This window comes from Loxodonta africana, chromosome 19, assembly GCF_030014295.1.
Source record: "Loxodonta africana isolate mLoxAfr1 chromosome 19, mLoxAfr1.hap2, whole genome shotgun sequence".
Lineage (NCBI taxonomy): Eukaryota > Metazoa > Chordata > Mammalia > Proboscidea > Elephantidae > Loxodonta > Loxodonta africana.
In genome coordinates this window covers 7950602-7976851 of record NC_087360.1, presented here as the reverse complement: position 1 = coordinate 7976851, position 26250 = coordinate 7950602, and the positions used below count along the sequence as shown (strand labels likewise).

The following is a 26250-nucleotide window of genomic DNA, read 5'->3' as shown; positions in this document are numbered from 1 at the left end:
AGTTTATTAGTGGTCACTAGAGCCGGAAGGTAGGGGGCGGGGAGTGAGTCTTAGCTTTGCGGGTACTGAGTTTCTGATAATGGTGATGGAATAACTTGGAAATGGATAGAGGTGATGATTGCTTAGCATGATAGTTCCCATTGAGTCGACTCTGACTCAGGGTGACCCCATGTGTGCAGAATAGAACTGCTCTATAGAGTTTTCAAGGCTGTGACCTCTTGTAAGCAGATCACCAGGCCTATCTTCTGAGGCTCCTCTAGGTAGGTTTGAACCACCAACATTTTTGCTTGTGGTCAGGCACTTAAATGTTTGGATCACTAAGGAACTCCACCCATGTAAAGAAATTGTTGAATTGACAAATGTTTTGATTTTATATTTATATATACAATAGAATAATCAAAAAATAATAATAATAAGAGGCTTCCCAAGCCTCGCCCGTTGCAGGTCCTGAAAGACTGCCAGCCCCAAAACTTCCCACTTCCAGGCATTTTCAGTACGTGGCCCATCTGACTCCAGTTCTCATGTGTCTGAAAACAGCTTCTGTCGTCTTCCTTCTCCCGCAGATGCCTCTGACGAGCAGAACTCACAGTCTTCGATGGAAAACTCCAACAGTTCAGAGAAAGTGGAAAGGCAGCCATCTGGCGATGCGGGTCTTGCCACAGACACATCAGCCATCTCTCAGGTACCTCGATTGAGGCCACAGAGGGGCAGCCAGCCCGGCCCGGAGCCTGTTGGGGTGTTGGGGGTACGTTGAAAGGAGTTTCGTTGTTCTGTTTCTTGTCCACAGTTGATGCAGGATCATTAGGGTTTCGTTGGGACATTATTTACTCTAAGTGGTATTGGTGAGCGTCTGTCCTGTGTCCGCCCTGGGTACCCAGGCTAAGGTGATGGACAACACACAGGCCCTGTCTTGGGGAGCTCCTGGTATAGGGAGAGGACCTGTCCTTTACCCTGATCTCAGCTTTGTTTACTCGGGAACACTAAAGCATTGCCTGGCCTCAGAGACCCAAAGTGGCTTGCTTGGTGCTGGGAAGACAAGGCTTCAGAAATCAAAATCCTGGTTCATCCATTAGAATTTTGCGACTGGCCATGTTCCCCCTGCTTGGAGTCCCTTCTGGGTCATAACGATTGGTCAGCTGGGGTCTGAACCAGGCAGTGCAGGAGCATGGTGGCCTGATGGTTAGGGGCACACACCCTGAGTTTGGGCCTGGCTTTGAATCCCAGCCCCATCACTTAGTAGCTGGGCAGTTAGCGTCTCTGAGCCTCAGTATATCCAGCTGTAAAATGGGGATCACGGTGCTCTGTCTTTGGGCCAGGCTGAGGGTCAGGTGAGAGAATGTGGGTGACATATTTAGCACAGCCTGACACAGGAAGAGTGGCCACTGTGACGACTTTCCTTTGTGAGCCCTACGTGCTTGTCCAGGGTAGTGGGGACGCAGAGGCATCAAAAAGTCAACTCGTGCACTGTCACCATTTTGCCAAGTATTTCCAGGCACCTCAGGAGAAACAGCCACCAAGTAGTGGCAGAAGGGAGGGACGGGACCCAGCAGGATTGTTGCAGTTCGTGGACCTTGAACTGGGCCTGCCCCAAAGAGGAAGAGCTTTAGAATTTCACAACTTCTTAAGGAGACCTGTTGGTGCAATAGTTAACTGCTCAGTGGCTAACCAAAAAGTTGGCAGTTTGAACCCACCCAGCAGCTCCCCAGGAGAAAGGCCTAGCCATCTGCTTCCATTAGATTACAGCCTAGAAAACCTTCTTGGGCACTTTTACTCTGTCACATGGGGTCGCTATGAGTCAGAATTTACTGGATGGCACCCAACAACTCAACAACAACCCTTTGATCTGCAGTTTCACTTCTAGGAACCCATCCCTTGGGAGCCTCCTCCAGATGCCCACAGACACAGACGGAGCCTTGAGCGCAGACTTGTTCGCAGTGGGTGGTAGAAGCTTGGCCACAACCCAAGCTCGTGCAAGGGGGCTGCTTAAATCAATGTTGGGCCGTGGATAAAACAGTTTAATATGTAGCTGTTAGAAAAAGTGTGGGTGGCCCTTCCAGGTACTGATAAGCATTCTTGTGGTGTGAAATGGAAAAAAGCAAGTCATGGAACAGAAGGTATAGCTGGGGCCCATTTGGTTAAAAAGAATAAAAACAGAGTCTCATGTATGGTATATACAACCGAGGTGCCAGTGGAGGGTCCTGGCCTCTGGAGCTCAGTGAAGAGAAAGTCAGCTTAGAACTTTGACCCATACATGGGGGCCTAGTGCGCCGCCCTGATGTCTGAGAAGCCCAGGACTTTAAGTGCTAGCAACCCCCGCCATTCCCGCTTCCCCAGGCCCCAGACCTGAAATTGGGCCTCCTCCACCATTTTAACGCAGAGGCACACACAGACATATGTGTGCACAGATGCACATACACACGGACACTTACACAGATACACACATGCACACACTGACACACACCAGTGTGCACACACAAGATGTACATACACGTCCACAGACACATGAAAACACAGATATACAGACACATACAGAAACCCACGTGTACATACATGCACACACATGCAGATACACATGCACACAGATGTACAGACACAGATACATACGGAGACCCACATGTACATACACACACACACACAGACATGCACACAGATGTACATATACGTGCACATAGAGGCACACATGTATAGATGCACATACAGACGTGCACACAGACACATACGTGTGTACACACAAACGTATACAGACACGCATATGAGCACACGTGTGCACACGCATGCACGTACCAGTGTGCACACATTCACATAGACACACATACATACATACATGCAAACACAGGTATACACTCACCTGCAGAGTTTCTAGGTTTGTGAACAAGATGGAGAATGCATTTCAGTAAAGCAAAAAATTTGACATTGAAGGTCAGACATTCCTGTTTACCCCCTTCCCCCCCAGATTCCTCTGGCTCCAGCTCCCGCTTCTCTCCTCCATCCCTCCCACCCCTCGCCTCCCTCCCTCCCCATTCCTGGGTTGCCCAGGGAGGTGGGAGTTCTTCTCCTGTAAGGCAGAGCTGGTCACTGCTCCAGGTTCCACACCCATTTGTCTCTGTCCAAATCCAAGCACTCCCAGAACAAAGGACACAATCCACCTTCCTCGGGATGCACAGTGGCCACTGCCTGATAAAGAAGAGAGGGGCGAGAAGAGAGAAAGCAGCAGCGTCCCTGCCTCCCTGCACCGCCTGCTCTCAGGCTCAGCCAAGAGTCTGGCTCCTGTGCACCGTCCTACACCATGGCCCAGTGAGCTCTGCTGAGCACTGATTGAGCACCCACTGTGTACCAGGCACTCGGCTGGGCACTAGGGGTAGAGGGTGAGACAGGCAGACACGTCCCTCGTTACTTTCATGGGCTTGTGATGGGAGCCAGGGGGGCCAGCCAGTACCCAGCAAACACACACACATATCACAAATTACACATTGCAGTTTGTGCTTCCAGAGAGAGGAACAGGTGGCCGTTGAGCTGTGTGACGGGTTGGGGCGTGGTTCTGGAGAGCTTGGGCCGAGAGGAACTGGTATGGGCAGGGATTTGAGGGATGAGACGTTCGGGCAGGGAAGGCTGCTTTCTAGGCAGTGGGAAGCTAAGGTGCAAAGGCCTTGAGACAGGCGCAAACAGGAGGAACCAAAAGAGCAAACGGTGCAGCTGGACCATAGCGGGCACGGAAGAGAATAGCAATACGGAGGGGGTGCAGAGTAGGCACGGGCTAGATTACAGTCACCGGGCCTGGCTGGCCAGGGTAAGGAGTGTGGGTTCTGTTCTGAATTCAGTGGGAAACTGTTGTTGTTCGGTGCCGTCAAGTCAGTTCCAACTCATGGCGACCCCATGTGACAGAGCAGAACTGCCCCCATAGGGTTTTCTTGGCTGTAATCTTTACGGGAGCAGATTGCCAGATCTTTCTCCTGTGTAGCCACTTGGTGGGTTTGAACCTCCAACCTTTAGGTTAGTAGTCAAGTAATTAACCCTTTGCTACCAGGGATCCTTCTTAGGAAAGTACTGGGAGGGTTTTGTATTTTCTGTACAATTTGTGTTGTAAGGAAAGCCTGGTGACACAGTGGTTAAGTGCTACGGCTGCTAACTAAGAGGTCGGCAGTTCGAATCTGCCAGGTGCTCCTTGGAAACTCTGTCGGGCAGTTCTACCCTGTCCTATAGCGTTGCTATGAGTTGAAATTGACTCGACAGCAGTGGACTTGGTTTTTTGGTTTCGTGTTGTAAAAAGATGGTTTCGGCTGCATTGAGTGGTGTAGAGGGGGGCCGAGTGGCAGTGGGGAGGCGGAGATGGTGGAGGTGGAGATGGTGGAAGGTGGCTGTGGGTGGGGAGAGGAGTGGGCAGATCAGGGTTATTCTGGAGATGGAGTTGATAGGACTGGCTAGTAGGTTGGATGTTGGGGGTGATGGAGAGAGAGGGAGGACTCAGGGTACTGTCCAAGGACCTGTTAGTGTGAGTAAAATCAAGAGTTCAGTGTTGGGTGACAGGTCAGGTTTGCGCTGCCCGAGATAACCACGTGGGGAAGTCAAGGAGGAGGTGGCTGAGTGAGTGCTTAACCTCTTTTGGGTTATGGGACTTTCTGGGAATTTGGTGACAGCTTTTTCCCCAGAATAACATATATACAAGGAACCCTGGTGGGGCAATGGTTAAGCGCTCAGCTGCTAACCGAAAGGTCTGTGGTTCTAATCCATCAACCGCTCCACAAGAGAAAGATGTGACAGTCTGCTTCTATAAAGATTTATAGCCTTGGAAACCCTATGGGGCAGTTCTTCTCTGTCCTGTAGGGTCACTATGAATTGGAATCAACTTGATGGCAATGGGTTAACATATAAAATTACATTTATTCCATCAGCAAAGCCAAGGGCCTGCCCCATGCTGGGCACCTGGGTTGGGCCCTGGAGGAGCTGCAGTCAACAGAACAAATTCAGTCAGGGTCCCTGGGGAGGTGGTACTAGAGCTGGGACAGGTGGACTGTGCACAAATTAAAAAAAAAAAAAAAAGAGTCCCCTTCGAACTGAATCCAACTCAGGGCGGCCACAGGTGGGTTGCCACAGGTGTGTCACCGTAGAACTGTGCTCCACAGGGTTTTCCGTGGCTGCTGCTTTGGAAGCAGATTGCCACGACCTTCTCCTGAGGCACCTCTGGGTGGATTCAAACCGCCAGCCTTTCAGTTAGCAGCTGAGAGTGTTAACCATTTGCACCACGCAGGGACTCTGTGTACAAATAGCGACCCTGTAATTAATTACAAATTGGGAGATTGATAGTAGGAACACCTGATGCAGACTAGGAGGCTTGGGGGGTCCAGTTTAGAGGCAGAGGAAGCAGTGTGGGTGACAACAGCCTTGGTGTATCGGAAGACCTGGAAGAAAGCTGGGGTGGCTGGACCAGGGCGTACGGGGCTTCACAGCCACAAGACGGAGTTTGGGGGTGAAGCCGCTGTAGCTCCCATGAGCCCTAGAGGTCCACATGTAGGCTGCATGATCCAAACTCTTGGTTCCTTCCTGTGCGGCGTCCGTTCTAAACGGTGTTTCTCCTTTCTTCCTTCCTCCCTTAAGGATTTGGAAGGAGTGCCACCCTCGAAAAAGATGAAACTGGAGGCTTCCCAACAAAACTCCGAGGAGATGTAGACATTAGATGAAACGCTGGGACCCACGCTCACGGAAGCTACGTCGGCAGGCTTAATTCTAGAACCCCTGCACCCAAGCGGTTCCTCGTGGGTGCGAACAGAACTACTAACTCTTCAAGTTTACCAAGAGTAAATCCCAGAAGACCTGGAACGGCGTCACTTCTCGGACACTGAAGAACTCTGCTGTGAAGCAAAACACTCGAACTTTTTGAGTTGCTGTCCTTGGGAAGGGGAGCCGACTGCTCAGGAGTGTCCGTCTGTCTGTCTGCACACTGTCTCCGAAGCCAAGACTCCATTTGTGTTGCTGCTGTATCCCACCCCCCCGCCCCCGCCGACCTCTCTATTTAACGATATAAGCTGTTGGAGGGGGTGCTGGTCAGGAAGCCCCTTCTCGTCGGGGCTTTTCACTGTCCAGCCAGTTCTGTCTGCTTTCGTTTTTCGTGCCTTGTGCCCTTGAGGTGACCTCTGGCCTGTTTCCTGGTTGTTTTTGCATCTCCTTTTGCAAAGTGCCCTCTTGGTTTTGTTGCAGTGATGGCGGCGGCCACCGTTCTCACGTCTCTTACCCGCCTGCTTTAGGACTTCGAACGGAGCAGAGCAGGCAGAGAGGAGAGGAGACGGGGAAACTGAGGCTGGGGAGGAGCAGGAAGCTCCTGGCCTGCTCATTTCCAAGTGCGAGGCCTTCGGTGAGCCCCGAGCCTGGGGTGGGGCAGCACCAGCCTCCAAGGCCCTGAAGGTTGCAGGTGTCAGGGCACAGTCCCCAAGGTCTGGCCTCCTCGGTGCAGGCTGGGCACATGAGTTGCTCTCCCTTGCTTGGGGCAGTTGAGGTCGGGGTTTCCAAGCCCCTCTTTGGCCAGACTGACATGCAGAGCCCCTAGATTTTCTGGCACTTGGACCCTACGTCCCCCACCATCACCACTTCCTCCCAGACCTCCGAAGATGAGATGGCTTCTCTGACTGGCTGCAAGAGTGTCTTCTTCCAGTGACCCCAGGCTGGGGACAGAGTGCAGGACTAGCTGGTGCTGAACTTTCTCATAGGACATTGTTTGGGTTTCAAACCCAGAGTAACCCGCTGCCCTCTGTTCCCCTTCACCCTGCCCTCCCCCTGGCAGGTGGCCGAAACGGCTCGCTTCTGCTTCTTGTTCCTGTTCCTCAGAGTGAACAAAGGGGTTGTTCCCAGAACGTGCTGAAGGACCTCCAGCAGGGAGTGGGCCTTGGTAGACAGGCCTCAAAGGCCACAAACAAGGCACCAAGCAATCGAAAAGATTTGCACTCTCTCTAGAAAGGAGTGACCGAATCCCCCCTGCCACCATCTCTGTCCCGCCTGCCTGGGAACAGCTGCTTCTCACAAAAATGGAGCTGCCCCTTGAACGAACTGCCCAACTGTGGTTCTGAGGCCTGGTTTCCTCTTAACTAATCTACGGACTCCTCGGACCTTAAACCTTTTCCTGAGCATTCTTCACTGCACTGGAGTTCCAAGTCCCTTTAAGTTGTGTGTTATTCGGGGTGGGGGGCTGCGGGTTTGGTTGGTTAGTTTTTTGTTTTGTTTTGTTTTGTTTTTGCTAAATGGTGCATTATTCAGGTACCACCTTCGTCGTGTGGATCCTTCTCACGACACCACGGGAAGTGTCTGCCAGAATCCGTTTTCTAAGCGTTTCTGGGGGTGAGGCTCTTCCTTTTTTTTTTTTTCTTTTTTAAGGGAGCCGATCTATTTCCTGCACTTCAAGAAGAATCAAAATGTTCCTGAATTTCAAATACCTCATGCAAAGTGTCTCCTGAAATAAGGGAAAAAAACTTTTGAAAATCTTAATGTTGAAGTTCGCAATGCCGAAAAGTTTCTGTCTTAAAAAAAAAAAAAAAGAAATAAAATCCTGGTACTTCTGGATCTCCCCCTCAGGCAGTCAGTTCTGTGGAGAGGTGTGTTCTGCATCTCCACGCAGAAACAACCAGGTGCATCAGCTGCCAACACGTCTCGAGGTGGCTTTACCTCCAGATCCTGTAAAGCTAATGTTTTTCTTTGCAGCAAAACTCCATGTTTTGATGAAAGAGGAATTGGAGATTGATTTCCTTTTCTTTGTGGGAAACCAGAGGTCGCAACCTTGGAGTACTGAAGGAGAATCAAACACACATCCATGGAAACGGGAAGTTGGCGAGGGTCGCCTGTGCCCCTCGCCTGTGGTGTCCTCGGGACAGGCCAGGGGAGTTGACAAAGTTGAAGGTAAAGACACCGCCTACAGTACCATGGCTGTCATCCATTTTTCTCTGAAGTGCCTGAAGGTAGGAACGGGCTCGGGGTCAGAACCAGTTGGACCCCACCACGGCCATGCCGGCAAAGCGCCAGCCGCCCCACACGCAACGCTGGCCAAGAAGGCCTCCCATGCAGAATGATCAGAAGGCAAAAATCCAGACGTGCTTCCTTCCCCGGCGAGGTCCGCTCCTCAGAGCCGATGCCCTCACCCACCCTGCACCCCTCGCCCCCCTCCCCGCCGCAGAATCCAAGCTCTCACTGGCCAAGCCACGGGCGGGGGCCGAAAGCGAACACCTGCCTTCCACGGACACCAGGCCCCACGGCCTAAAGGGCTCCCAGGGCTAACTTATTCCCTGCCAAACTCCAAGTCGGGAGAAGCTGCGGCTACACATTCCACAAAGTGCTGGCACTTACACCCACAATCCGGAAGGCAGTTGACCGGCTCCTAGAGGGGTGGAGACCTCCCATGATCACACGGTGGAATGGTTTGGAATGTTCATTATCGCGAAGGACCTGATAGAGGTATAAAGACCTTTTTTCACCGTTTCCTAATTTTTTCCCCCTTATGATTTTTTTTTTTTTGGCGTGTTGTACAGCAGTATAATTTTTCACTTATTTATTCCATCAGTAGATATGGTTTGTACAATGTACAATGGTTCCATTTCAGAAAATAAAAAAAAATCAAATCATCAATACTATGTGATTTTGTAGCATTAAAATAAAGGGTAAACTCAGAGGGTGAAGCCTCTTTTGCACCCAGCTGTGTGACACTAGGAACCCTGGTGATGCAGTGGTTAAGCACTCGGGGCTAAAGGTCGGCAGTTGGAACCCACCAGCCGTGCCGCGGGAGAAAGACGTAGCAGTCTGCTCCCATAAAGATTTACAGCCTTGGAAACCCTATGGGCAGTTCTACTCTTTGCCGTAGGGTCACTGTGAGTTGGAATTGCCTTGACATCAATGGTTTTTCTTTGTATGGCTCTGGCTATGCAGGAGGAAGTAGCTGAAACCACTTGCTGTGTGTTTGCACTGTCTCCAGTAGACTGGAAGCTCCTTGCACACAGCAAACTGTTGACTTCACAGTAATGATAGCTGCCATTATTAAACACCAACTGGGCACCAGGCAAGCCGATAGATACTCCTCCCTAAGGGTGGGTATTATTGGCCACCTTGCACAGGTGAGGAGTCCCTGGTTGGCACAAACGGTTAAGCACGAGACAATTCACTGTAAGGTTGGTGGTTCGAGCACATCCAGAGGTGTCTTGAAAGAAAAGCCTGGCGATCTGCTTCTGAAAGATCACAGCCTTGGAAATCCTATGGAGTGCTGTCTACTCTGCAACACATGGGGTTGCCATGGTTTGTGTGTGTGTGGGTGTGTGTGTGTGTGCACGCGCACCCGCGTGCACGTGCAACTGAGGAAATGGGGACCGGCCCTTGTGTGGGCCTGACTTCCGGCGTGGGTTCCTGGCCGGGGACACCCGTTTGCAGCTCCCCAACGTGGGGAGGCTCTGGCCTTCTGCAGGGATCTGGAGGGTCAACTGGTAGCTGGTTGGCAACCTTGTCCTGATTTGTCTTAACTCTAGTGATTTGTGGTCAGGCCTGAATCAGGACTTTCCCAGGGCCTCCCCCCCACCCTGTTCCTGTGGCACATCTTACCCTCTCAGCTCAAAGTTGGCTTTTTCTTTACCCAGTCACTCTTGTTCCTCCTCCACCTGGAACCGGGGCCTGTGCGAGGGACAGGAACATTGCTGTAGTGTGGCCTGGCCCAGGTCTCCCCTGTCGACAGCCCTGGAGACAAATGTTCTCTCTGTTTTGTCTGACTCTCTCCTCCCCACCCTCTTCCTCTTTAACATGTTCCAATGTTTTTACCAGAATTGGTCGCTCAGCTAAATAAACTCCTGATATGGAAAGTTCAGCTTGACAAAACACAGATCTTAGACTCCTTGTTTTCTTAACAAAAAAACACCCTAGCCTGCCTGCTTTCACTCATCCTTTTGTCTTCCTATGTGTGGGGGTTGCCTCTCGTTGAATGTCCCTTCCAGGCTCTCTCGATAGCTTGCCCCTTTCTGCCATTCTCATCTTCACCGCCCCCCCCCCCCCGCCATTTCTGGCTCCCCACTGTTTGCCGTTTCACCTCTGTACCTCTCTCTTGGGTTCTCTAGCTCTCCCACATCCTGTCTGTCTCTGTGGAGCTGACTTCCTCTCCTTTCTCCCTTCATCCAGCAGACATAGTACACAGGAACTGGCAATTTAGGCTGGTTGTTGTTAGGCGCCAGGAAGTCAATTCTGACTCACAGTGACCTTATAGGACAGAGTAGAACTGCCCGGTAGGGCTTCCTAGGCTGTAATCTTTAGGGAAGCAGATTGCCAGGTCTTTCTTCCACAGAGCCATTGCGTGAGTTCAAACCACCAACCTTCTGTTAGCAGCTGAGTACTTCACTGTTGTGGCACCAGAGCTCCTTAATTTAGAATCAACAGGCATTTATTGAGCACCATCTGTGCTGGGCAGAATGATTCAAACTTGACCCCTGAGCCAGTACCTAAGGAAGATGCTTGATGCTGTTTGGACTTAAGGGAGGGCGAGTTCTGATGCCTAGCTTGGGGAGACTCCTAGAATGGTGGAGGAACCCAGGTTTGGGGCCAACAAGCTTGTTTATCTTTGTTGACAACGGCTCTGCTGAGCTGTTTACAGAAGTTTGGTCTGTGCTGAAGAACTTCAATGTAGGGAAAGGCCAGCTGGAGGTGGGGGTGGCAGTTAGGGAACTGGGACAGACGCCAAGCAGGAGGCGCAGAGTTGGCAAGAGGGCCTTTGTGGTCCTCGGTGATACAAAGGCTCTTGGTGAGGTCGGGTGGGGAGGGGACAGGTGGGCTGAGGAGGCAGGCAGAGAAAGCTCAGGTACAGCTCTGAGGCCAGGCCATGCCAATAAGTGTCATGGAGGTCCAGGGTCAAGGTTGAGGAGGGACTGCAGAACTCAAAGATCAAGTCTAACTTCCCTCCCTGGCTCCAGGCCTGGGTGACCAATAGATACTTTCTTCCAGACCCTCACCATGGACGTGGGCTTTGCCTATCCAGTGCATTACCCCCTTCTTCCAGTAGGGGTCTCATTCTCAGTCCTTAATTAAACGAAGCTGGTGCTCTGCTCAGGAAACGGCTGGTGGCCTAGTGGTTAAAAGCTATGGCTGCTAATCAAAAGGTCAGCAGTTGGAATCCACCATGTGCTCCTTGGAAACTCTATGGGGCAGTTCTACTCTGTCCTATAGGGTTCCTATAAGTCAGAATCTACTGGACAGCAAAGGGTTTGGGTTGGTGCTGTGCCTAGGAGTGGCCATGTGATCTGGGCCTGTCCAATCAGTATGGTCCCTCCTGGCCACAGCAATTGGTTCAGGGATGGTCACATGGTCCAAAGTGGCCCAATGAGTCAGACCTGGGATTGCCTAGGGACTGCTCTGAAAGGGGCACCCTCTGTAGGCTGGACTGGGGAGAGGCCTGCCTGAGAATGAAGCCAACACTGGAAAGCCTTGAAAGATGGTCAGTGTGAGAGTCCTGAGAGCAGCATTTGAGCACTTGGCCCCAGACAGCCCTGAAGCCAGCTCTCCCCCTGAACTTTTCTAAAACTTTGTGAAAAATAAACCAAGAATAACGTGGACGTACTCTGGACCTCTGAGGCAGCCCCTTCTATGAGCCTGAGCAGCCAGGGCTCCACTACCTCAGAGCTGTGTGACCTCAGGCAAGTATTTTAATCTTTCTGGGCCACAGTGTCCTCATCTATAAAATGGGAATAATAGTTCTAACTAGGGTTGTTGGCAGTATTGAAGGATTCTGTGGGGCAAGATATTGAATGGCACTGGAAGCATCAAAAGCGGATGGAGGGAATACATAGTCACTGTACCAAAAAGAACTATTTGACACTCAGCCATTTCAGGAGGTAGCATATGATCAAGAACCGATGGTACTGAAGGAAGAAGTCCAAGCTGCATTGAAGGCATTGGCGAAAACAAGGCTCCAGGAGTTGACAGAATACTAATTTACATGTTCCAACAAACTGATGCAGCATGGGAGGTTGTGCCAAGAAATTGGGAAGGCAGTTAACCTGGCCAGCCAACTGGAAGAGACCCATGTTTGTGCCCATTCCAAAGAAAGGTGATCCAACAGAATGTAGAAATTATTGAACAATATCATTAATACCACACACACAAGTAAAATTTTGCTGAAGATAATTTAAAAGCAGTTATAGCGGTACATTGACAGGTAACTGCCAGAAGTTCAAACCAGATTCAGAAGAGGACATGGAACAAGGGATATCATTGCTGATGTCAGATGGATCCTGGCTGAAAGCGGAGGATACCAGAAAGATGTTTACCTGTGTTTTATTGACTATGCAAAGGCATTCGACTGTGTGGATCATAACAAATTATGGATAACATTGTGGAGAATGGGAATTCCAGAACACTTAGTTGTGCTCATGCAGAACCTGTACATGGAGCAAGAGGCAGCTGTTTGAACAGAGCAAGGGGATACTGCATGGTTTAATAAAATCAGGGAGGGATGTCAATCTGCATCCTGAGCAAATAATCTGAGAAACCAGACTATATGAAGAAGAAGTGGACTTCAGGATTAGAGGAAGACTCATTAGCAACTTGCAGTATGCAGATGACACAACCTTGCTTGCTGAAAGTGAAGAGGACTTGAAGCACCTACTGATGAAGATCAGAGACCACAGCCTTCAGTATGGATTACGCCTCAGCATAAAACAAAAGTCGTTACAACTGGACCAATAAACAACATCATGATAAATGGAGAAACGATTGAAGTTGTCAAGAATTTCATTTTACTTGGATCCACAGTGAAATCTCATGGAAGCAGCAGTCAAGAAATCAAACGACATATTGCATTGGGCAAATCTGCCATGGACCTCTTTAAAGTGTTAAAAAGCGAAGGTGTCACTTTGAGGACTAAGGTGAACCCGACCCAAGCCATGGTGTTTTCAGTTGCCTCATGTGCATGCGAAAGCTGGACAGGGAATAAGGAAGACTGAAGAACTGATGCCTTTGAGTTGTGGTATTGGTGGAGAATATACCACGGACTGCCAGAAGAACGAACAAATCTGTCTTGGAAGAAGTACAGCCAGAATGTTCATTAGAAGCGAGGATGATGAGATTTCCTCTCACATACTTTGGACATGTTATCAGGAGGACCAGTCCCTGGAGAAGGACATCTTGCTTGGTAAAGTAGAGGGTCAGCAAAAAAGAGGAAGATTCTCGACAAGACAGATTGACATAGCGGCTGCAACAATGGGCTCAAACATATCATTTATGAGGACGGTGCAGGAACAGACGGCGTTTTGTTCTGTTGTACACAGGGTGCCCTACGTACAACAGAACCAACTTGACGGCACCTACGAACAGCAACAACAGGGCTGTGAGGATTAAATGAATTAATCTACATAAGGTGCTCAGGACGGGTCCTGGCGCATAATAAATTCAATAATTGTTAGCTGTTATTGTTACTTCTATTTTAATTACTGTCCTCAAGCGTGTCTGTTTTTAGCTGCCATTGAGTCAGCTGACTCATGGCGACCCCATATGTGTCAGAGTAGAACTGTGCTCCACAGGGTTTTCAGTGGCTGATTTTTCAGAAGTAGATTGCCAGGCCTTTCTTCTGAGGTGCCTCTGGGTGGGCTTAGACCTTCAACCTTTCGGTTAGAAGCCGAGTATGTTAGCCATTTTCACCACCCAGGGACCAAGCACGTCAAGACTCCTGTAAGTCCAGCTCCCAGGGGCCTAGAGAGAGAGGCAAGAATGACCCACAACCAGCTGCCTTGGACTTGGCCTCTGAAGACCCTCCCCGTCCCCAGATGATTGACACGGGGGTTATCCACTCAGCATGCCCCAGATGATCCACCACCTGAGTCAAGCAATGCAGGGTGCCTAGAAGCCCACCAGGAAGCACCAGAAGGTAAGATATTCCAGCTAAGGGAATGGCCTGAGCAAAGGCCGGAGGTTTGTCAGCACATCCTTGCCTGCAGCATCAGCTATTCAGAAAAGCAGGTCCAGGCAGGAGCTTCAGGGCCCTGGGCCTCAGAGGAACAGGCCAGTGGGGACTCATTTTTCCAGTCTCTCTCCTTCCCCACGGTTCTCTCTCCACAGGCTCTTTGGGGAAAGACCTCCAGGAGGCAAGGGCCAGAATCAGGCCAGGCCTGTGGGTTCTGTCTCCCTCTGGGACACCCCTGGGACGCCGGTAACCATGGATGCACTGGTGACGTGGGGTCAATGACTCTCTAGACTTTACATCAGAGAACCTCAAGAGACTGAATCCTGCTTTTTTCTCCTTCAGGGCTCACTCAGTTACGAGCTCATTTGATCTCCTCACAACCCTGAATGGTAGCTTGGAGCAAGGATCAGCCTCCCCATTATAAAAAAAAAGGAAAAATCTTTTTTAAACAAATGGTAAAATTGAGGCCAGGGAAGTGACTGACCCAGAGTCCTATAAGGACTCAGTGAAGAAGGCTTTGGAACCCAGCCTGTCTCCCACTAGACCATCAAGCAACCATTGCCATCTAGTCAATTGCGACTCATAGAGACCCTATAGGACAGAATAGGACTGTCCCACAGGGTTTCCAAGGAGCAGCTGGTGGATTCGAACTGCTGACCTTTTGGTTAGCAGCCAAGCTCTTAACTACTGTGTCATCAGGGCTCCACCCTGATGAGGAGTCAGGAAATCCAGCCCTCCACCTATTTCTGTAACTAAAGTCTTACGGGAACACAGCCATGCCCATTTATTCACTTACTGTTCATGGGGGCTTTCGCACTACAACAGCAGAGTCGAATAGGTGCAACAGAGACCATATGGCCTACAAAGTCTAAAACCTTTGCCATCTGGCCCTGCACTAGACCACACACCTCTGTTGAAACTTGTAGTAGAAAGAATAATAATAATTGCCTACAGTGTGCCAGGGAATCCTGGGTGGTGCCAACAGTTAATATGCTCAGCTGGTAACCAAAAGGTCGGAGGTTCAAGTCCATCCGTATGTGCCTTAGAAGAAAGGCCTGGCTTCTGAAAAATCAGCTATGAAAACCCTGTGGAACACAGTTCTGCTCAGACACACAAGGTCACCTTGAGTCAGAGTCAACTTGATGGGAACTGGTTTTACTATGTACCAGGCACCATGTAAGACTTTTCTGAACTGTTTATTGACATATTACCTACACACGGAGAAGTGTACACATAAAGGCCAGCCAGGTCAACGAATTGTCTCACACTGAACTATATATGACTATGTGTAACTATATAACCAGTATCCAGATAAAGAAGGAGAACCTTACCAACCCCCCGGAAGTCTCCCTCGCATCCCCGTCCAGTCGTTGCCTGCCTGAGGGTAACCACTACCTGACTTCTGCTTGCGCAGATTCGTTTTGCCTGTTTTTGAACTTCATATTCAGGGTATTACACAGTGTGCGCACTTTTGTGTCTTCCTTTGACTCAATACGATGTCAGTGAAACCTGTCAATATTGTCGAATATCATAGTTCATGCGTTCTCACTGCGGGAGAATATCCCATGAGGTAGACTATACCACTGTGTGCTCACTTATCCATTCTCCTGTTGCTGGCCATTTAGGATCTTTCCAGTTTGGGAAAATTATGAATGTGCCATGCAAGATTTCAGACCTCCATTATCTCATTTCACCCAGGCTTCAACCCTGAGGGTGCCCCTACAGGCTGCAGGTGGTTAATGCAGTCAGCTGCAAACTCACAGACTGGAGGTTCGGTCCACCCAGAGGCACCTTGGAAGAAAGGCCTGGCAATCTACTTCTGAAAAATCAATCATTGAAAACCCTGTGGAGCATACTCTACTCTGGCATATAGGGGGCCACCACGCGTCAGAGTCGACTGCCCAGCAGCTGGCTTGGTTTTTGGTTTTCAGTCCTAAGAGGGGGATTGAATTCATAGCCTCGTTTTAAAGACATGAAAACTGAGGCTCAAAGAAAGTGACTCCTAGCTCTCTGGCTTCCCTGATAGATTCTGACTTGAAGTCTCACCTTGACTACATTCTGTATGATTCCATTTATATAAAATTTCTAGAAAAGGCAGGACTGTGGAGACAAAGCAGATCAGTGGTTGCCTGGGGCTGGGAGAAGGTAATGCCTGGAAAGGGGTACAAGGGGGTGTTTCCAGGTGATGGAAATATTCTTAAAACTGAATTGTGGGGCTGATTACACAATTGTGTAAACTTCCTCTTTGAATTGTACCCTTAAGATGGGTGACTTTTTTTTTTAAGATGGGTGACTTTTTAAGGCATGTCAGTTATACCTTAATAAAGCTATTAAAAACATTTCCAAACCTGCTCTTACCTATTTCTTCACGGGGCCCTTTTCCATGCCTCAATTTCCGTGTTTATGAAACGAGTCCCCGCCCTGGCCACCGCAGGCTTGTGTGGGGCCAATAAGACCAGAACATGTGAGGAGGGCTGTGAAAAGTGTGAAGGGCTCTTCAGCCACAGAATTCTTCCGGCTGCCCCCATGTATAGATGTTCTCCACCAGGTGGCCTCTCCTTGCCAAGGCCTGGGGGGTTTCCCTGGCCAGAGGTGATCTGAAGCCATTGGGATCCTGTTTGGCTTTGCCGCGTCCGACCTGACGCGCGACAGGGGCAAGAGAGCCACGCGTGGCGGATGTACCGGTCCTGAACTGTTTCTTCAAGTAGTCCCCAGAGGTGGCCACTGCCTTTCAGATTCTTCACATGTTTATTTTCAAAGGGACGTTGCCAGACCGCTAGGCCACCCCTGGCCTTTCATGGTTTGTTTTATACAGAGGATTTCAGGAAGAGAGGAGGGGAAGCAACCTGAGACCAATTCTGCCAGCAAAGAACTGCAATGGTCCCAGCTGTTAGGTTTGAAGGATGTCTGGCCGCTGATTAAATTACAAGATGAGGCCAGGAGGCCCCCTTGCTGGCCCCTAACCCCCAAGAACAATGGAATAACAATAGTGTTGGTAATAATTGCGAATATTTCACAAATGGTGCTGGAACAATTGGACATTCATGAGCAAAAAAAGAACCTCAACCTATACCTTGCATCTTATACTAAAATTTACTCAAAATGGATTAGAGATCTAAATGCAAAACCTAAAACTCTCAAAAATTCTAGAAGAAAACACATGAGAAAATTTCAGTGACCTTGGGTCAGTCAAATATTTCTTAGATCTGACATTAAAGCAGTACCCATAAAAGAATAAAATTCGTCAATTGGACTTCATCAAAATTAAAAACTTCTGCTCTGCTGAAGGTACCAAGAGAATGAAAAAACAAGCCACAGACTGGCAGGCAATATTTGCAAAACCTGTATCTGATAAAGGACACATATCCAGAATATATAAATATCTCTCAAAACTCAATAATAAGAAAATTAACACCCCCACCCAATAAAAAAGCCTAGCAAACTATTTGAATAGACACTTCATCAAAGGAAATATATGAATGGTAAAAAAGCACATGAAAGGTGCTGATCATTAGTCATTAGGGAAATGTAAATGAAAACCATAATGAGATACACTTCACCCCCACTAAACCAAAAAACCAAACCCATTGTTGTTGACTCATAGTCGGAATCATAGCAACCTATATAGGACAGAGTAGAACTGCCCCATTGGGTTTCCAAGGACTGATTTGGAACTGCCAGCCTTTTGGTTAGCAGCCAAGTTCTTAACCACTACACCACCCCAGCTGCAAAGTCTAAGAAGACTGACCACACCAAGTGTTGGCAAGGGTGTGGAGCAACCGAAATTCTCATACTCTCCTGGTAGGAGCCACTTTGGAAAAGAGTTTGGCAGGTTCTCATAAAATTAAACATAAACTTACCATACAATCCAGCAATTCTGCTCCTAGGTAGCTTATACCCAAGATAAATTAAAATGTATGTTCACACACACACAAAAAAAACTAGTTAAAATATATGTTCACACACCCAAATGTATGTTCAGCAAAAACTACTGTGGGAATGTTTATAGTGGCTTTAAAGGGAATGAAGTACGGATACCTGCGACACCACGGAAGGATCACAGATGCGTTACCCTCAATGAAAGAAGAGAGACTCAAGGCTATTTATTGAATGATTCCATTATATGATATCCTGGAAAAGGCAGAAAAAATAGGAACAAGCAACAGAACAGTAGCTGCCAGGGGCTGGGAGTGGAGAGAGGGAGGGGCAACAGGGAATTTGGGAGGGAGGGTTGGAACTGTCTGATTTCTTGGTTGTCATGGTGGTTACATAACTGTATGTATTTGCTGAAACTTGTGAAACTACACTAAAAAGAGAGAACTTTACATTAAGTAAGTTGGTGGCGTAGTGGTTAAGTGCTCAGCTGGTAACTGAAAGGTCTGTCTGTGGTTCGAAACCCACCAACCGCTCTGCGGGAGAAAGATGCGCCAGTCTGCTTCCGGAAAGATTACAGCCTCGGAAACCAACCCTATGGGGCAGTTCTGCTCAGGACAGACTTGAGTATCACCAGTTCTGTCGAGTCTGGCGACCCCACGTGACTCAAACATCCGCAACTTTTGGTTAGCAGCTAAGTGTGTTCGCAGCTTGCACCAACCAGGGACTCAGTATGTAAAGCACACTGCAATAAAACCGAACAAATAAAAACACCAACAGCAAACGGTACCACTCACTATAGGTGCCAGACACTGTTTTAAGTACTTGACATGTATATTAACACAGTCCTCACCACAACTCTATGAAGTAAGTATTAATTTTCTTCAGATTATGAAAGTTTTGTCCCCCGAGTCCTCTCACCTTCTTCAATCATCCCACCCCAAGGTCTGGTCCCCAATGTGTCCTCTTCCTTCTGTAACCCTCACCTCTCCTGTGGCTATCCTCTCCTCTCTCCCACAGCCCAGAGTAGGAAAAGTCTCCATTAACTTGTTCCACTGAGGGGCACAGAGCTGATAATACGCCTTAGCAGAGATTGTAAACTTAAATGCCTGCAGGAAACTGGCAGGTAATGTAAATGAACAAAACAGATTGGGGCAATAGGGAGTGGTGGGGATTGTGGGAAACTGGGGTGCACATGCTGTGTCAAACAGGACAGTTGCTCCTTAGCTCCAGCTGCTGCCATGTGGAAATAAGGGCTCCATAGTGTCAGACCTTATGGTACTTCAAGAAAATCCTAACATTCTAGTGTTTATAGGAAATGTCATGATTTTTTTAAATGTTAGCAAATACAGTGGGTTGAATACTGTTCCCCTCCAAAGAAATTATTCATGTCCACTCAAAACCTCAAATGTGATCTTATTTGGAAATAGAATATTTACAGATGTAATTAGTTAAGATGAGGTCATACTGGATTAAGATGGGTCCTAAATCCTATGACTGGAGGCCTTATAAGAAGTGGAGAAGAGACACAGACACATGTATGATGAGGAAGGCAGAGACTGGAGTGAAGCAGCTACAAACCAATGAATGCCAAGGACTGCTAGGAATCACCAAGAGGCAAGGAAGGATTCTTCCCTTGAGCCTTCAAAGGGACCATGGGCCTACTGACACTTTGATTTCAAACTTCCAGCCTCCAGAACTGATAGAATAAATTTCTGTTGTTTTAAGTCACCTGTTGTTGTTATTCGATGCCATCAAGTCGGCTCCGACTCATAGTGACCTTATACACAACAGAACACACTGCCTGGTCCTGTGCCGTCCTCACAATCTTTATTATGTTTCAGCCCATTGTTGTAATCTATCTCATCGAGGGTCTTCCTCTCTTTCTCTGACCCTCTACTTTACCAAGCATGATGTCCTTCTCCAGGGACTGGTCTGTCCTGATAATATGTCCAAAGTATGTGAGACGAAGGCTGGCTTCCAAGGAGCACTCTGGCTGTTTTTTTTCCAAGACAGATTTGTTTGTTCTTCTGGCAGTCCGTGGTATACTCAATGTTCTTCGCCAACACCATAATTCAAAGGCATCAGTCCTTCAGTCTTCCTTATCATTGTTCATTTCACATGCAAATGAGGCCACTGAAAACACCATGGCTTGGGTCAGGTGCACTTCACTCCTCAAGGTGACATCTTTGCCTTTCAACGCTTTAAAGAGGTCTTTTGCAGCAGATTCGCTGAGTGCAGTACGTTGTTTGACTGCCTGACTGCTGCTTCCATGGGTGTTAATTGTGGATCCAAGTAAAATGAAATCCTTGAGAACATCAATCTTTTCTCCATTTATCATGATATCGCTTCTTGATCCTAGTTTGTGGTCATTTATTAGGGCAACCCTAGGAAACTAATAGGAGTCCCTGGGTGGCTCAAACTGTCAAGCACTGGGGTACTAACCAAAAGGTTAGTGGTTGGAACCCACCCAGAGGCACCTTGGAAAAAAGCCCTGGCAATCTGCTTCCAAAAGGTCACAGCCCTGAAAATCCTATGAAGGACAGTTGTACTCTGAGACACACGAGTTGCTACGAATCAGAAACGATGACACAACAACTGGTTAGAAAACTAACATAGCAAATTAGTCAAATTAAAAAAAACAAAACAAAAAACTATTTAGATGCTAGTTTTTACTATGGTAAAGATACTTTTACCTGTCCTTTTTCTCCAAAGTCATCCCCATAGTACAAGAGAAGGAGAGGCAGAAAACCCACATTTAGTGAAATAAGGCAACATCTGTAGCCCCAGTTAATTGAGGTGAAATTCAGATAACGTGAAATTAACCACTGTATAGCATTTAGTACAATGAATTATTTTTAAAGTCTTCTGCTTGTTCTGTTAACTTCCCCTGCTCCCCTCCCCCTCCCCTGACTTGTTAGTTCTCCAGTTAACGCCATCGAGTCAGTTCCAACTCACGATGACCCAATGTGTGTCCAAGGAGACCTGTGCTCCACAAGATTTTCAATGGCTAATATTTCAAAAGTAGATTGCCAGACCTTTCTTTCTGAGACACCTCTGAGTGAACTTGAACCTCCAACCTTTTGGTTAGCAGCCAAGAGCGTTAACTGTCTGCACCAGCCAGGGTCTGCTTAGCTCACCTATGTAGGTGGTTTTCTTGTGGTGAAAACCGAAAGGTAGTCAGTTTGAACTCACCCAGTGGGGCCTCGGAAGAAAGATGTGGTGATCTGCTTCCAAAGTTCACAGCCCTAAAAACTATGGAGGGCAGTTCTACTCTGCAGCCAATGGGGTCGCCATGAGTCCGAATGGCCTTGAAGCAACTGGCGTGCCTTTTTTTTTTTTCTTTCTTACAGGATGTTAACTTTCCTCAGTTGCTGACTTTGGTTTGTCTGGAATCCTTTGTGTTTGGGAACTCCTATTTGCCTGATTGCTGATTTGATTATAACGAAGCATTTTTCCTTGGATTTGGGGAGAGGAGACGTCTGTCCTACCAGGTTCTGTTTTCTTGTGGTTTGTCTTCTGGGCCTGGGAGCTCTTTGTCCTTCCTCGGAAGAGCTGTTAGCTACCAGGGGCACTGCCCTGCCTGTTCACTATTTGCTATTGCTGCCCACTACTCATTAGGAGGGGAGGAGGGGACGTCAGTCTAGATGCTCTGCAAGGTTTTCACATTTCCCTGAAAACTGCCCCTGAGGCCTTCGCCTTCTCCCTCCAGCCGCTGACTGTGAGCTTGGAACCCCCTCCGTAACTGAGCTCCATCTCAGTGGCCCTCTCTGTTTTGCATTTTTAACTGTGATTTCCCTCAAGTCTTGTTTCTTCCCTAACACAGTCTTCTAGAAATTTCTGGTGAGGATTAAACAAGGCATGTCTGTGCACTGAACATGGCGCAGGAGCTGCCAGTTTGCAACTTCAGCCTTCAGGAGTTACCTCCTTCTAGGGAACTGATGTTTATTTGTAAAAACTTAAAACATATGTATACAAATAACGCATCAGTGGTATCACGAGGGTGGTGTAGGGGGGTGCGGACCGCTGTCAGAGGGGGTGGCACCAAAGTGACTGTCTATAAAACTTTTGTGCACTGTTTCAGCAGAATTCTTATCATTTTTTATAAAAATATCCCTGTAGTTAGTTACAACAACAAAAACATTTTTCGTAAGCCTAGCTTATATGTATCAATATTCCTAAACCAAAAAAAAACTAATCATATTGCTGTCGGGTCAATTCCAACTCACAGCGACTCTCCAGGACAGAGCAGAGCTGCCCCATTGGGTTGCCAAGGAGCAGCTGGTGGATTCATGCTGCCAGCCTTTCGGTTAGCAGCCAGGCTCTTAACCACGGCATCACCAGGGCTCCAATCAATATACCAACAAGGTTAAAACCGTGTGCTAATTTACTTGTTGAATTTCTAATGCGCTCTGGTCAGAGCTGTCATTATTACCCGGTTACGATGACTCTTGGGATCATGCCGTTTGGTCTGCATGGGCCACAAGCACACACTGTTGGTTGTTGCCAGTGTTTTTATAGTTGCTAATTTCGTCAAATTTTCTGGTGTTGCAGCTAAAAAAAAAAAAAATTTTTTTTTGTAGCTACAATATTGTGCTAATTAGTATTTGTGAACCTATATCAACAAATTTTTTGAGAATGAAGTAGTAATTAAAAGGAGAAAAATCAAAACAGGCTTCCACTCAGTCACTCATAATGTTGTAATTCAACGTAGAAAGATTTTACAAAATTTTGTTGTTAGTATTCACATAATCTAAGAAATATTACATTTAAGCAATTTACAACTATATTTATTATGTATTATCCTATGATTAAAATTGATAATAAACATTACTAGGGGTTCTGTATGGTCTGGTTAAGAAGGAGGTCCATGGGGGGGGTGACACCATGAGTTACCATTGTACTACGTGACACCAACCCTAGTGATGCCACTGAGTACATATTTGTTTTGGAAAAATAAAATATAAAGAAGCAAAAAGAAGAAAACAAAAACCACCCCACCCAGAGATAACCAATGTTAACATTACGGTGTGCTTTCTGACATTTTTACACACACACACACATATGTGTAATATATAAATGTATTTTTGTGAAATTGATATTATACTACTGATGCTTTTAAAAAGTTGTCTCCGCACTCAACAGTATGTCAGGGACATCTTTCCATGTCAACATATATACATTTACATCTTTTAAAATATCTGGCATAGTGTTCCATTATATTTGGGGCTATAATGTATTTAATGAATCTTCTCTCATTAGACATTATATTGTTTCTGATGAGTTTATCCCATCACCCTTTTGTCAGTTTGACATACTGTGGGTGATGTGCTACTATGATGCTAGAAGCTATGTCACCAGTATTTCAAATACCAGCAGGGTCACCCATGGGAGACAGGTTTTAGTGGAGCTTTCACACTAAGACAGGCTAGGAAGAAAGGCCTGGTGATCACACTTCCAAAAATTAGCCAAGGAACACCCAGCATATTGTCCGACATAGTGCTAGAAGCTGAGCCCCAGAGACTGGAGGGAACTCAGAATACACTATGGCCGCAACAACGGACTTGAACATTCCAATGAACGTGAAGATGGCGCAGTACTGGACGTTTCCTTCTGTTGTGCATGGGGTCACCCTGAGTCAGTGCCTACTCAACGGCAGCTAACGATAACAATGAGTTTATCTATTATATCCAAACCACCTGTTCCCTTCAAGTTGTTTCCGACTCATAGCAACCCTATAGAACAGAGTAGAACTGCCCCACAGTGTTTCCAAGGAGCAGCTGGTGGATTCTAACTGCTCACCTTTTGGTTAGCAGCCAAGCTCTTAACCACCGTGCTGCCAGGGCTCCTACCTATTACGAGGGATGCTACAATTATCATGCTTATACATATATCCGGAAGTGGAATTGCTGTATCGAATGTGGTTGGGCATTTAAGATTTTACCAAAGAGAAAAGTCTTCAGAGAAAGGCAACTCAAAAGGTGAACTTTCAGACAGTCACAACCAGAGTTCGAAGAGGTGGTTTGGGCAAAGGAGGAAGTCTCAAACTCACCCGGAAGCTTCCAGTCTCTCTAGCCCATCCTTTCCTGCAGCCATCTATGGAAGGAGTGAGCAAATCCATTTTGGTAAGAGCCCTTTGTCTGTCACTCCACCCCCCCCGCCCCGCCATGTGGAGGCCCTTATCAGGAAGAGGGTGGGGCTGGCACTCAAGCCCCACTCAAATCTGGAAGTGAAACTGCTCCAAAGCTACGCTCAGAGCGGCTGCAGAGGACTCAGAGGCCCGGTTGGGATACGGTGGGTGCTATTAGCCTAGCCGTCTCACCTGCCCTCCTGGTCCCCCAACTCTAATCTCATGCTGGCCCTCCTGAAACCTGGACAGGTTTCCTAAAGTGTCAACCATTAAGTTGAACCGTATGAAATTGCTGTTTCTACGGGTCAAAAAATGGTTGAGTACTCTGGGTATTGGCATTTTCTGGAGTCCCTGAGTTGGTGCAAATGGTTAACACGCTAGGCTGCTAATGGAAAGGTTGTGAGTTCAGGTCCATTCTTGGAAGAAAGGGAGGGTGATCTACTTTCAAAAAATCAGCTACTGAAACCCTGTGCAGCACGGTTTACTCTGACACACATGGGTTGCCATGACTCGATGGCAACTGGAATTGGCAATTTCTAGGTCTGGTAGTGTGACCGTTAAGTGCTCGGCGCATAACCAAAAGTGTTACCAGAATAAGGTTCTTGCCTCTCACTGGTCAAGAATGAGCAGGTAAAGCATGTAGAGTTTTCCACACGAGCAAAGGTTTATCGAAGAGGCTTGCAAGTGGAGACGAGGAGGGCCTAGAGCAATACATACCCCCATCTCACTGAACAAAAGGTGGGCCTGGGTTTTTAAAAGTTCTTGGGCAGGAAAAGATTCATGTTTATTCATAGGCACAGGTGGGGATATGTTACCTACAGTGCCTCGCACAGCAGCCTTTCAAGATGGCTCCTGTCCCGGAGGCCTCTGGGATTCACAGCAGGACTTATTATGGGGTGTCGCACCTGCACAGTCTCCCTGCTGCTGCTGCAGCCCCTCACTACCCCTGGTGGAAGGTCACACAGCGGTCACAGGTGGGTATTCTGCCCAGTCCCTAGGGCTGGTTTTCTCCAGCTGCTTCTGAAAGACAACTTTAAAGAAGTTTGCTGGCTATTTTTTGATACCCTGCCCCATTGTTCTGGGGAATGGCTTTGTTTTTGTGCCCTGGCCCATTTCTTGTTACTTTGTTTGCAGATATGGGGGGCCATCTGTTCTCTGCCTTAGTAAGTCCCTAGGTTCCATACCCAACCCCCTATTACCTCCCTGGTAGTATAGCCTATCTCTCTTTTACTTGCTTCTCCTCTAACCACTTCAGCAGTCTCTTTGCTATTCCTCAAACATGCACCCTCCAATCTCAGGGCCTTTGCTCCCTGTCTTAAAAGGTTGGTAGTCCAAACTCACCCAGCGGTTCTGTGGGAGAATCACCTGGTGATCTGCTTCTGTGAAGATCACAGCCAAGAAAACTCTATTGGGGCAGCGCTACTCTGTCACATGGGGTAAAAATCTCCTGGGCAGCATTCAACAACCGGTTTGACTCCTTGGAGAAGTCAATTCCTTCAGCCTCTTGTACATTTACTGAGCACTTCCTCTGTGCCAGGAACCGTGCGTGCTAAGCCACTGTTTTCAGTTGTCACTCTCTGAGGCTTAGGCAATTGTTTCCCATTTTGACAGTGGTGAAAATTTTCCCTTTGGCGTTGTTTATGGGCTGGTTCTCCTGCTCACTGAAGATTTTGACCACAATCACGACAATATTTTAACTACCCGCCCGGTCCGGGTGGTTAGAGGAGCTGGGGTCTGCAGGCAGACAAAACCCAGTTGGGTTCAAATCTAAGAAAGTTCCTTAACTTGGCAGAGCCATTTTTTCACCTCTGCAGATGGGAGGTGCCAGGGAGAAGTCTTCTTGTTCTCGCGTTGGACACTTTGGCATTCTGCTACTCAGTCTTCTCACCAACAAAATGGGGATAATAGCCGCAAGGTTCAGAAAAACGAGGGAAGTTCCTGGCCCTGCAGGGGACAGCAGGCCTGGGAGGGGGAAGGAGCCCCACCCCGACCCACCACGTGGAGCGCTATCCGGGCCTCAGCGAGGTCGCAGGGCGATTTCAAGGGGGGCGCGGGGCGCACCCGGGTGGGGTCAGCAGTGCCTGCTCGGCCAACGCCACTCAGGGCACGACACGCGAGCGGGGGCCCGGACACGGCGTCGCGCCGCCACCTTGGCAGCGAGGACGAGCGGCGGTGGAGAGGGCCGGGGCAGGGAGGCGTGGCCTCCTGTTCCCCTTTTTTTTTTTTTTTTTGTCCGCCTAGATCCGGAGAGGATCCCCTGCGCCTTTAAGAGGCCGACGCGGGCAGCCGATTGGCCGAGGCTCTCGTGACGTCACGCCGGGGCCGGCACCGAGGCGCCCGCGGGCCTGCC

The 26250-nt window shown here is 48.2% G+C and overlaps 1 protein-coding gene and 1 long non-coding RNA gene across 18 annotated transcripts in view; one reads left to right on the top strand and one right to left on the bottom strand.

The window, feature by feature from the left end:
• BCL7A (BAF chromatin remodeling complex subunit BCL7A) overlaps positions 1-7257 on the top strand; it is a 33063-nt gene extending 25806 nt beyond the window's left edge. For 2 of the 4 annotated variants that reach the window (XM_023539255.2, XM_003420293.4), the window contains 2 exons: positions 564-745; positions 5593-7257. In XM_023539255.2, the coding sequence (XP_023395023.1) occupies positions 564-745; positions 5593-5664 (254 nt within the window). In that variant the 3' untranslated portion in view covers positions 5665-7257. The remainder of the gene's footprint in view (positions 1-563; positions 746-5592) is intronic. The other 2 variants (XM_023539256.2, XM_003420294.4) reach the window with 1 other exon arrangement.
• LOC111747744 (uncharacterized) lies at positions 677-26052 on the bottom strand. Of its 14 annotated transcripts, none has more exons than XR_010318554.1 (6): positions 25242-26052; positions 23823-23866; positions 22206-22324; positions 9562-9693; positions 2849-3174; positions 677-1631 (listed from the first exon to the last, which is right to left on the bottom strand). It is a non-coding gene; the product is annotated as an uncharacterized LOC111747744 (long non-coding RNA). The 14 variants fall into 14 exon arrangements; XR_010318559.1 differs by having other exon boundaries at positions 677-1582; XR_010318555.1 differs by having other exon boundaries at positions 9562-9630.
• Between the last annotated feature and the right edge of the window lie 198 nt (positions 26053-26250).